Raw genomic sequence first — 12301 nt, forward strand, 5'->3', positions numbered from 1 at the left:
CTCAAAATGGTGGAAGTTGCAAATGTAACACTTCTTCCTAGCACTATCCAGGATCACAAAGAGCTGCTTCCAAGCACAGAGCAACAGACAGCAGAACCTGTGAGCAGTGCCCTGGCTTTTGTTTGTCAAGTGAAATGCAGAAACTGCAAGCCTAGTGGTGATGGCAGCAAAAGGGAGACTCCCGTCACCAGAGACACCTTCAGGAAAGCATAACAAGAAAAGGAGGTGACACCTCAGTGCTGTACTGATGCTCCAGCCCATGTCATGGTGGTTTCCTAAGTTACTCCTCCTAAACTGCCTGATTCTGGGATCAGCCTGATGCCCCACAGCATTCCTAAGCCTCAAGTCCCTTAGCCAGTGTTGGCCTCACAAATGGGCTAAATCACTCTGTAGTACTGTTTTTGGACCAGTGTCACTCAGGACATCATCTCAAAGGGCACAGAATACATAGAATTAGCCAGGAAAGGAACAAGAAGTGATATTTCATCCTCACTGCTAAGAAGTATGTCTCTGAGTGAGTTCAAAAGCTTGGGAAACAAAGGTGTCTTCCTATCTCTACAGATGTGTGCTTTCTGTGACATAGACCCAGGTGTCTCTATAGGGAGGTGAAGTCTTAGGAAACATACTTAAATGTTGTGGCAGTAACAGACACTCAGTCCCAAGGACATGCCAGTAACCATCATCACTGGTTCATCAACTGAAGCAGTGATTCTATTGTAAACATTACTTCTTCTCCTGTTTCCAAAGACCTCTGAAGTATTGATGGGCCTCTTCCCATTAGCAAGGAATGGAATTCACAGGTTTTACTGAAGTTTGGGTTGTATGACATTCTCTTTGTTCAGTGGGTTATAGCCTTCATACTTACAGCTTCTTTGCAGATTTTGCTGTCCCCTGACAATGAAGACACATTCTCCATCACTTGCAAGCACCTATTCAAGTACCCCGGTGTCCACATCAGTGGCATTAGATTGTATACAGCTCTTAGTCCTTTATTCAACTCCACTTTCCCTGTGATAAAAAAATACTTTAGCATTAGTACTTCGATACTGGAGTCTTAACAGAATCCATATAGGGTGGCTCTGCTTTCTAGAAGTGACAGCAAGTTTCTTGGCTTCTGTAGTAAAAACACACTTTTCTACAAAGCTGCTCTGACAGAACTGCTATTACCTTACTTTATTAAGGTGCTGCTTTTTTGCCCAACTTCACGGCTATTACATGTTTGCTTCTGGTTCGTCCCTATTTTTCCTTCCTCCTCACCCAGAAATTTTGTCCAGACAGAAAAAAGGAAAAGTAGTCATGTGTCATGTTTTCTGGTTGTCTGGCCATTGTAACAGCAGCTCTGAGCAGGATGTCATAAGATCTCAAGATGTCCTCAAGTCTCCTTAGCCTTCAGGGGCTGACTGTGCAGCATATGTGCACTAAATCTGAGGGTCTGGACTCACCTCTGTGGTCTTTAGGGTATACTCACACATGCATCACGGCCAGACTGTACAGTGTTTAAAGCACACACTCTGGCTAACTATACAGTTTAGTACCCCTATTTCTGCTGGAGCTTCCTAAAAGGCAAAAGGGGAGGCCTGCCTAAACGAAATTTTGGTTCTTGATTTAGGACATTCTGTGCAACAAGGTCTTCACTGACTTTATCAGGACATGCCTCTGATGCACAGCACCACTGATCATTTGGCTTTTCTTCTGACAGTAATTACTTGAGAACACAAAAATCCTACATGATAGAGGAAATGTACAGCATGTTGCAGTTACTGAGTACTAATTTGCAATGATTGTCACTCTAAGGTTTTGATTTTATCACTGTCAATGTAACAAATAATACCACTTCAGTGTAGCTTACGACAGCTGTATCTAGGCTCTCAATCTGATTTACACTCTGACTATAATGACACAGAAGTATGAAACACACCTTACTCTTCTTTACATCAAAGAGAACAGTTTAGGAAAAGCAAAGCTTATGGATTATGGTTAAAAGCAAGTCTTTCAGGTGCTTGAGGCCACTCTGTGACTGTAGACATCTTCCACTCTTTCAGAGGTTGGTTCTATCAGTGTTGGCAAGGCTGTGGAATACGTGACATAAGAGTAAATAGCTTATGATCTACTGAATGTCAGTGCCATGGAACAAGTAATACTGCTCACAAACGACAATGAAGTGCATTTTTTAAATACAGCCACTATTCAACCAATCTATATGACATAAATAACACTCCAAACTGAATGCCACATAGACAGCAATGCCTCTATCTGTATGCGTATCTCCACTGTACAACAAACTACAGCTACATGGAAAATGCTGCTTTCAAAGTAATCTTCACATTTTACTGAAAATGAGTTTTTTTGTCTTAAGAGTCATGATAAATCCAAATCAGCATCCTAACTCTGCCACTACACATAATATTTTGAGGCCACATTTTAAGAACAAGTTCACTTTTTATTACCCTCAATAAATTCTAAAATAAAACATAATGCAGTAATGCAACAACTGCATGATCATAAATTTTAAATTAATTAATTACTTTCAGGTAAATAATCATTTTGTAGAGAAGGACAAAACCTAACTGTGCTATACTGCTCTAAAGGTTAGAGGAAATTCAATAATTACCTAATCCATTCCCCATTCTCCTTCCCTGTAATTCTGGATATACTCTGATCTAACTGCTCTTTAATAATATAGCATATTGTTAGCAGTGAAGACTCCTTAACAGGTACAGGATAAAGGCACTGCTATCTGCTGTTCACAACAGAAACATTAATTTTACAGCGAATAGTAAATGTTTTAAACAGAGTGGTTTTCAGGCTGTGCTCTCTGAACTTCCTGAATTTTAAGGATTATTTTAAGAAGCTCAGTAACTAGAAAGGTCTATTGTCCGTAACCTAAAATTTGTGTTAGGGAACTCTGTACTTTTGGGTTTTTTTAAATTTTGTTGGTCCACAAACAAACCAACCCTACTGTTCTTTAAGAATGTCTTCTTTCTCCCAGCTGCCAATCCAAACCTGCAGGGAGCCCTAAAGGAGGTTCTGAAGCTGCCTAATGAAGGCCATACCATTCAAATCAGTACTACCCTCCAGGCTTACAAAACAGATTCAGTCTTAATCCTGAAATCGCTTCTTCCACTATTTCTGACTTTTTTTTTTTTTTTTTTTTTTGGTAGCCTTCTCCTCAATTACACTTTAATAAAGCAAAGATGCCAGTTTAATTCAGCCACTGAAGACAAGAGGGAAAAGATGATTGTGAGGGAGGTAAAACTTACCAAGGAATGCATAGCCATACAGCTGGGAGCTAAACCCCACAGTGTTTGTTTGCTTTAGACCTGTAAGCACTAGTGATGCTCCAAGATTTCTCTCCTCTTCCCACTGCAAATAATGTAAACTAAGTAAGTGTTCCTTGACAAACACAAACATAAATTGGCAGCAGCCAAAGACAGCACACATGGCTTTTATCAGATATCTTAGCAATAAAGAATCATTAAACATGTCTAGTATTCAGAGTTACAGTATGTATATCCTGAGAAACAGTAAACACTATAGAGAGGAACACCTCTCTTTCCAGAAGACAGTAAAATGTGAGTAGTTGAGATTTTGCATGGAAGTCTATCAGTGCATTTCTCTCAGGACAGAGGATTACACTGATTTACACCAGCCAAGCTCTGTCTCTGTCCTGTATGTCCTACCACTTGCTTCCGGCTAACACAGATGAAGAAAAATATGTGACTTCTGTACTAGAGCAGCTGTGGTAAGATACATGCTCTACTATCCCTCACTAGAATAGGAAAATGGTGAGAGAAAAATAGCTGCTAATAGCTGCTCTGAATCCAAAATCTGCACTGTGAGAAGAACATATGCAACTCACCAAGACCACTGTATGCCCCAGGATTGAAAGTATAGCTGTCTCTCCAGATAGAGAGAAGTACCAGCTCTCTGAGCCAGACCACCAGTGACAGCTACAAGAGGGCAGCCAATCAGTAAGTACATTAAAACCACAAGAGTAGTGTGAATTTTGTTTTGCTATGGGATAGTACAGTATATTTTTCAAGACTGGAGAAGCACAAATATCAAGCATAAATGTCTCTTTAGTGCAAGTGAAAGAAGGTGAACAACTCAAATTGGTAATAAAATGAGGAAAAGGAAGCTATGAAAGGCGATAGATTGGAGGAAGTCTGACTCTAACACATGGGGTTTGTGGCAGGGTACTTTAGTGTCTCATTTATCACCTTATGACCTGTGTTGGTTTAAGCCCTGCTGGGACCGGAGACCAAGTGCTGTTGCCCCTCCCCCACCCTCAGACACAAGTAGGGCACAAACCCCGGGTTAAAATAAGAAGAAATTTTATACAACAGTGTAATAAGCAATCTGAACAACAACAGTGGCAATGATAACAGCGATAAACAGTAATAACAGTAAACAAGACAGAAGATATACAGAGAAATACCGCAATGGTTACAGACAGCTCACTTGCGTGCTCCCCGCCACCAAAGCCACAAAGGAAAAAGTTCCCGCACTGCCACCGGACCTGACATCAGCATGGTATGAATAACCCAGCTGGAGATCCCTTCCCCCTTCTCTTCTGGGGAAACTTAACCCTATCCTAGCTGAACCAGGACATGACCTGAAACAAATACCCCTGCTGAAAGGAAGAAGCCTTCTAAAAAATTCCCTAAGGTACACTATTTAGCAAGATGAAAAGCAAGACAAAGAGGAAAAATCAACTGTTAGCAAGACATTCTGGCTTACACACTGAGTCTTAAAAAACACAAAGGTGTGACCTTCCAGTTTAATGCATTATTCGGAGATGTTTTTTCAAGGTATGGCATTTTTTTGTGTCTCCATCCAGGTGCTACAAGAATTTGCATGTTATCATCTGACACAAAATACTACCACCTGACAGCCAGGCAAGGTATTTGCCTGACCTAGAAAAGGGATACAGGGAGGCAGGGCTGCTTCATGCTGAATTCAGCACTCTAGCTGAATGTTATAGGAAAATTAAATGCAACTGGAAAAACTAGGCTTTTAGCAGTCTAGGTTCTTCTGGGAGCTAGCTCATTTGGCTCAAAGAGCTGGAGTAACTGCAAGAACTTAATGTTAACACCTTTGCAGTGGAAGTTAGCAATCATACTGATTGTTAGCAGCAGTTAAGGAGGAAACTTCCTGGGGACAGCCAAGACAAGTCAGGCTTCAGTTGTGTTTACAACAGCAGAAAAATGGAAGCTCTCTATCACCACTGCTATACACCCTAAGGACTAACAAACATCAGATTGTCTAAGATTCAGCTCTCAGAATTAAAAAACATTTCATCAGGCTGCTGGACCCAAAGCTACAGCCAAGGGCCTGTCTGCAACAGGACACTGGCTGACCTGTCTCACACCTTGGGAAAAGGGAATGGGATTTTCAGGAGCAGTCAAGCAGATCTCATAACCCTGCCTTCCTCCACTTCTGAAATCAAATACAGAAAATTGATACTGAGTATTATGAGGTGTTGAACGGTACTCTGTATGGTCTATGCATATAAAAATATGGCTTATTGCTGTCTTCGGATAGGTTATTTCAAAATGCAGCTATATAAATATGCATGCCTTAAACGTGTCATGTCCATACTATCCTTGTTTGTACATTCAGCTTTCATGAAATCCTATACATATTGACAATACATATCAACAAGTGCTTGCCTTTGCAGTGAGGATACAAAACCATGGACAAACACAATGGGCAAATGAGATTTTAGTCCCTCTGCTCTTCATATGCATGTGATCAATCACACTTGACTTCTGGGGAATGAAGGAGGACACAGAACAGTGCAAATACACATCTGATTTCTATAGTGAAAATTGAAATTACAACCCCATTGAGTTAAAACTTTAAGGTATCTGTAATATGTATTTTGGGAGATGCTTCATGTAAGACAAACGGAGGCTTGAAGCATTTTCCATATGGATGACAACATGCTGTTGAAGGTGTCATGGTTTGAGCTCAGAGGGCAACTGAGCACCACACAGCCACTTACACCCCCTTTCCTGCCAGTGCTGAGAAGGAGGAAAGCAGAAGACCCAGGAACTTGAGATAAGGACAGAGAGAGATCATATCATCCTTTAAGGCACAGGCAAAAGACAGGCTCATTAGGGGAAGGAAAAAAACCCCGATATATAAATTTAATACACACACTAACAACAACACCACTTAACGGAGTAGCACTGTGAGAAACATTACACATTCTGAAAACACCTTTCACCACCTCTCCCTTCTTCCAAGGCTCAGCTTTGCTCCCAATACTTCTAGATCTTAACCCCCAGCAGCACAGGGGACTGGGAACAGCGGGTGCAGTCAGACCCACCACTTCTTCCACCTTGAGGTGGGGGAACTTCTGGCATTCCTCCCCTGCTCCAGTGCTGTCCCCCTCTCACAGGAGTCAGTCCTCCACAAACTCTCCAACATGCATCACTCCCACGGGCATGTGGGTCACCCCCATGTGTTGCAGTCCTCCCAGTGCCAAACTACAACAGTGGGGGTTTCTTCCCATGGGGTCCCAGCCTTCTTCAGATGTAGTCACCTGTCCTGGTGTGGGGCCCCCCACAGGGCGCAAATCAGCATTTGCTCCATCATAAACCTCCACAGGTGGCGGGAGGAGCAGCCCTGCCCTCTCACCATGGGATGCTGGGGAGTCTCTGCTCCTGCACACCTCCCTCCCTCCCTCCCTCCCTCCCTCCCTCCCTCCTCCTTTTTCCCACTGACCTTGCTGTTTGCACAGGTGTTATCCTCACAACTCCTTCTCACACTTGCCACAAACCCTTCCAGGTTCCCCTTCTTAAATACATTATCACAGAGGTGCAGCTCATCGGCTTGGCCTTGGTGCAAAGGCAGGTCTGACTTGGAGCTGGGGGAGCTTCGAGAAGCTTTTCACAGGAGGCCACTGCTCTAGGCCCCTCCCCTGCTACCAAAACACCCCGTCACTCGCTCAAACCGGGACAGAAGGCTTGTGCCAAACTACATGAGAAGTAGCTGCCTGAAGTGATGGAAATGGCAGAGTCCTTTGCTGATACCTAACTGAGCCCCTTCTGCAAAATAATGCCACTTCCAAGAGTCTGAACTGTCATGTTGCCCTTAAGCAAGTGAGATGTGAACAAAAAAACCCTAATCCTTGGAGACAAGAGAGATGTAATGAATTCAGATTGAATACAAATACATACTAGAAATAGTACATCCAAAGACAAATAGGATAGTAAAATCCTAGTGAAGATGCTTTATAATTCTGCACCATCACCATCCCCAAGCTCTAATGGTGAGCAATACTCAACAGGGTCCTATACAATAGGTGACAGGTTTTTTGCATTAACTGATAGAGCCCTCTTTGAACTGAACTGAAATATAATTTCATAACCTTTCTATGGGTATACAATACGTCTGAAAATCCCAACACACCTTCTCTTTCAGAGAAAGGAGCAAAAGTGGTGACAATTTATTTGATGGTTTTCATATTCTGTTGTTTCTTTCTTTTCTTTATTCTGCTGTTGTAAAAATCATGAAAAAAATGGAGTATTTATTCAGTAAACTTAAGGGACCCAAAATATAGTCAAAATTGAATGTCCAACTAACTGTACCATGACACTGAGAAATGGAGGCTCTGTGTATCATTTTGAGTGTGGTCAGCTTACCGTATGTTCAGACTTGGTTGTCAGATACTGGTATAAAACATAGAGAGAAAGAAGCTGTGTTGAGAATTCATCAAAACTTTCCTGAAGCATGATCTCTGTTACTACTGACATAGCATCTGTGGAAGAAAACAATACATAATCAGCAAGTGTAGATTTACACAGCTCCCTTTCACACCCACTCATGTGCACTGATACTTCATTGCTGTAGTATGTTTTGAAGTAGCTAGGGAGAAAGTTAAAAGATTTCTTATGAGTACTAGCATAGATTTAGTCTTACTCATTTGGGTTATTCAAACACACTGTGAGAAGGAAGAATGGGTGGAATAGCATGAGACCACAGCAAAGGAACTTTCCAAACTCAGCTCTAAACTCTTCAACTGTCTCTTCTTTGCTCATTCCTTCAATCATTAAAATTTTTTAAAAAATCTTTACAAATTACTCCTTTGTTCTTGTGTTTAGATTACAAACAAGAGAAAACTGGCTTAAATTCACTGCCCTGAAGGTGACAGGAGAGTACAATGCAGCAGATCACCCACAGAACTCACTGTATTCAGCAAACAGTGCTCTGGAGGAGCTCCAAAGGGAGTTCCAGTGACACTCCCTGTCAGGTAGGATTCAGATAGGGATGGCTCTCAAACTACAATAAATATATGTATTAATCTGTTATTTAGCAAAACTTTCATGATAAAAGCTACAAACAAGTCCTGCAATTCTACTGTCCCTTTAAAGTTGTTTTACAAGATGCCTGTGCAAAGAAAAGCTCACTGCAAGTCTACAGTACCAGAAAAACTGCAGTGAAATGAAAATCTTAAATATTTGTCATCAAACATGATAGGATTATTCATTTCAACACTTAAAACACTCAACAGGGAAAGACAGGCACCTCAGCATGGCAGTTCAGCATAGCTGCCGCTTTCCAGTGACAGACAGAAAGTCTAGACAAACAGTTTGGATATGCAGCTTTTTGAACAGCTAAATGTAGGTAAGATGAAATCTACCAGCATGCATTCCAATTCTTATAACACTCTAAGTGTCACTAGTAACACTGGTGATGTCATTAGGATGTAAGTCAGACTTGTACAACTGGAGAATTTGATTTACACTTGGAACGGGATTAATCACAGTCGAAACAGTGAAGTGCATGTGTTTCAAAATCATGTAACGAATAAAAAAAACAACAGAAATGAGATATAAACATGCAGGAAAAGTAATTTAAAGGAAGGAGAAGGTGTGTTTTTAAGGTGATTTTGAGAAAATACAGCTAAAAGTTTTTAATTCAAAGAAAGGCTCTGCAGATATAAGAGCATACAATGAAAGATGCAGAATTGGTACATATCTTACCTTCATATTTCTTCTCCTTTATAAAAGAATCCAACAATATATTGAATGTAAAATTATCTGGGAAAATTCCATACTGAACCTGAAGAAGGAAAAATAATCAGCGTGAAAATCTGCTGTTCATATCTACCCAAGCATAGCAATATACAGGTATCAGAAGGATCAGAACCACGGCATTGCACACTGCTGCACTGCGACAGTCAGTCAAGCAACACAAGATTAGCACGGCTCCTGTGATGTAAACATTCTAACTTTTGATGTTTGTTTTGGCATTTTATCTGAGTCTTTGGGACCAAGAGAGGTATTGCCTATCAGGTTTTTATGCCTCCCCTGCATCTAGCATGTTTTGGACACCAACACTGTTTAAAAACAAAGCTTCCTGGGTAAGAAGAGGAAATAAAAGATGCTTTAGCTAAAATTCAAGCGCAACATTAATTTTTGTTTTAACAAAGAAATATACGATCTTAAAACCCCAGTCCACAGGACCTGGCTACAACTGGAATTCCTGGTAAGCCACACTTGTCTGAAAAACTGATCAAATATATTAATGGCTTTTCATCATAAAAACTTACCTTGTTTTTTAATGTATATAAGGCTTTGTCTTGTGCACCGTACTTTAAGCACTGTCTGATCCAGCTGTGGATGGTCCAGTCTCTTAAGTACCAGCAATTTGGACTATGCCGAAACCTAAAGGATGGTAACAGTCCAGGTGACAGTATGAGAATTTGTTATTACAGACAAAAACTATAGAATCAACAAACTACAAGTTTCAGAACCCCACCTTTCATGATCTCAAATATAAATTTGCCTGTATCTGACTTTGCAGTCATTCATTGCTCTTCAAAAAGCTCCATTTAGCTCTTTCAAGTAAGAGAAACAAAACTTTGATACACTTTAATAGTGTTTACAAAGGGGGAATCCGATCTTTTCACAAATGCATAATATTTTAAACTTCTCACTTTCCAGAAAGCCTAATGCTTTTCCTCTGAAAAGATGCATACCATTAAGAGCTTCATATATTTATAAAGGCCAACTGAGATTACTATAAACACTGTAGTACTTTCTGATCATGAACACCGTATTGTTGCTGTTCTCATCAAAGAGCAACACTCTTCCATGACTGATGACACCAGCAAGTATCAGAATTACATCAAAATACAGCTGGGTCTGAACCTTTGGAGCCTGTGTCATCTGGTGTCTCCCACTCTCTCTAACTCACACCTCACTTCAACTGCTTAAGAATTCATCGTGCCGCAGCACAGGCCATCCCTGGGCTGCTGCATGCTTTATTTGCTTTAGAAATGTTTCATCAGTAAGGCATGACTCATGCAAGGGGAGCCATCCCCTGCACCCCTGCACAGGCTGCCTTGCTCTGGATGGATGTTTCTTTAACTCTCTGTTTGGAGACAGCTTGTGTCATGACTTCAGGCAGTCTTCCCTACTCCAGTGCTCAACCAATTTGTAAAATGAAATACTTTTAATTTCAGCCTCTTTTATTTCATTCTTATTCAGACTTTGCTCTGTATTTGGAGAAGTGGTTATAAAAAGCATATGGACTTTAATCTCTGGTAAAGGCTGAAGAATCAAGAGTACAGTGGTAGGAGTTGCTGCCTTGGACCTGGGCTGAATTTCACACCCAGTGTAAAGAGATGCACACAGCCTTTCTCAATTCAAATCGTATGCATGAAAAACAGACTCAGTCCCTAGCACAGAAGTGGCTGCCACTTTCTGTAGAAAATGCTGATGACTGAGCTGGGCTCATGTGCAGATGTTTTCAGCCTCAAGCCAAGCTGCAGCACCATTTAGACACAGGACTGGCTCTTCCACCTGAGTAAGCATGCTTTCCAGAACATTTATCAGATTAACATGGCCACCAACTCTCCTTCCCCCTCAGTAAATCTCTGTGTATTGCATCCCACCGCTGAGGGCTACACAGATAACCAAGCTTGGAAAAATACTGCAGCCTAGAAAGCCTTTAGAATGCAGAAGTCATCTGTGCCAAAAGTGGAGCTGAAGAACTCCACAATGTCTAAATATAAGGTTTTATAAACGGCACATGATATCTCCCCATTAAATTAGAATTGAACAGAAAAAGAAAAGCATGCTTTGAATATTAAATTAATAACATTTATTTTGTTGCTCTAATCGCTTTGCATTTTCTTTCCTCTGGAGTTCAAATATTGGGAACTGCAAGAACGTATATTTGCTTCCATTAAAGTCCTGTTTCAATAATGTTTACAGGAAACATCAATTACAGGCATTTGGTTTTAATCATATTTTGATGAAACAATTATCTAATTGCTGCAGACTGTTTCACCAGCCATTTAAGATGGGTCCAGAGTGCAACACCCAGCATCTTTTAAAGTTGCTTCATTAAATGGTTAATACTGTTTCACAAATGCAAAACAACATTCTTGTTTTATAAAAGCATGACACTGGTGCTCTCAAAGACTTAGACCTTTATTCTGATACAATCTTTGGCATCCTTCCTACTAGTTAGTTACACAGGAGGAAAGCAAACATTTTAAAAAAAACCCCCGAACTCAAAGGCTTTAATGGATTTGAATATTTGAATATTCACCTTTTTGCACAGCTGTATTTATTCTCTTGAGTACACCACAGTGCGAGAGCGCCCAATGCCTCCAGCACCTTGAGAATACTACAGCCTACTGTAATAGCAAAATGCTTCAAAGTTTCAAAGTCAAATTTTACTTGGACAGTAAAAGGCCTAACAAGGATGCAATGTGATCTAAAAAGAGGATGAAATTGATCCTCAATCAACACAAGTTTCTGGAATCTATATGCACAAAATTCAGAGGCATGTTATAAAACTCTTTTAAAAAAATCTTCACATAAACTTTGTAGGGCTGGGACTGACTTGAGTGCATGTGTTTGTATGGGCAACCACATGATCTATCAGATATAATTACTGCATGTACTGAGATAAAAGTTTATTAAGATCTTTGCACCCGGACCAGATCTCCACTGGGCTAGGTACTATGCAAATAAAAAGCAAACAGCTTCTCAGCCAAAGAACTTTCTGGTTAATTCTAATAAATAATTGCAAAATAGTTGCCTGGGAATGACGAGATGGGACTGGTGCCAAAATTCTTCTGTATCCGTGTCAACAAGAATGCAATACATATGTACACGATCCCTCAACACTACAGACTTCCATTAATCCATGATGTGGTAGAAGAATTGGAAGTGAAAGGGAAACAAGTACACTGCAATCTTTAATTGTTTCTGATTCATACAATTCCGGGATGAGCTCTGTCTCTATTCTAATAATTGAGAAGCCAACAGAGTAT

General features: G+C 40.6%; 1 protein-coding gene across 2 annotated transcripts in view; it reads right to left on the minus strand.

Annotated features, from left to right (window-relative positions):
- Positions 1-12301, minus strand: part of MRPS27 (mitochondrial ribosomal protein S27) — a 47565-nt gene that overhangs the window by 7545 nt on the left and 27719 nt on the right. For both annotated transcript variants that reach the window (XM_074931398.1, XM_074931397.1), the window contains 5 exons: positions 9563-9677; positions 8994-9072; positions 7653-7768; positions 3261-3363; positions 866-1008 (listed from right to left, as the gene is read on the minus strand). In XM_074931398.1, the coding sequence (XP_074787499.1) occupies positions 866-1008; positions 3261-3363; positions 7653-7768; positions 8994-9072; positions 9563-9677 (556 nt within the window). The remainder of the gene's footprint in view (positions 1-865; positions 1009-3260; positions 3364-7652; positions 7769-8993; positions 9073-9562; positions 9678-12301) is intronic.

This window comes from Athene noctua, chromosome Z (assembly GCF_965140245.1).
Source record: "Athene noctua chromosome Z, bAthNoc1.hap1.1, whole genome shotgun sequence".
NCBI lineage: Eukaryota > Metazoa > Chordata > Aves > Strigiformes > Strigidae > Athene > Athene noctua.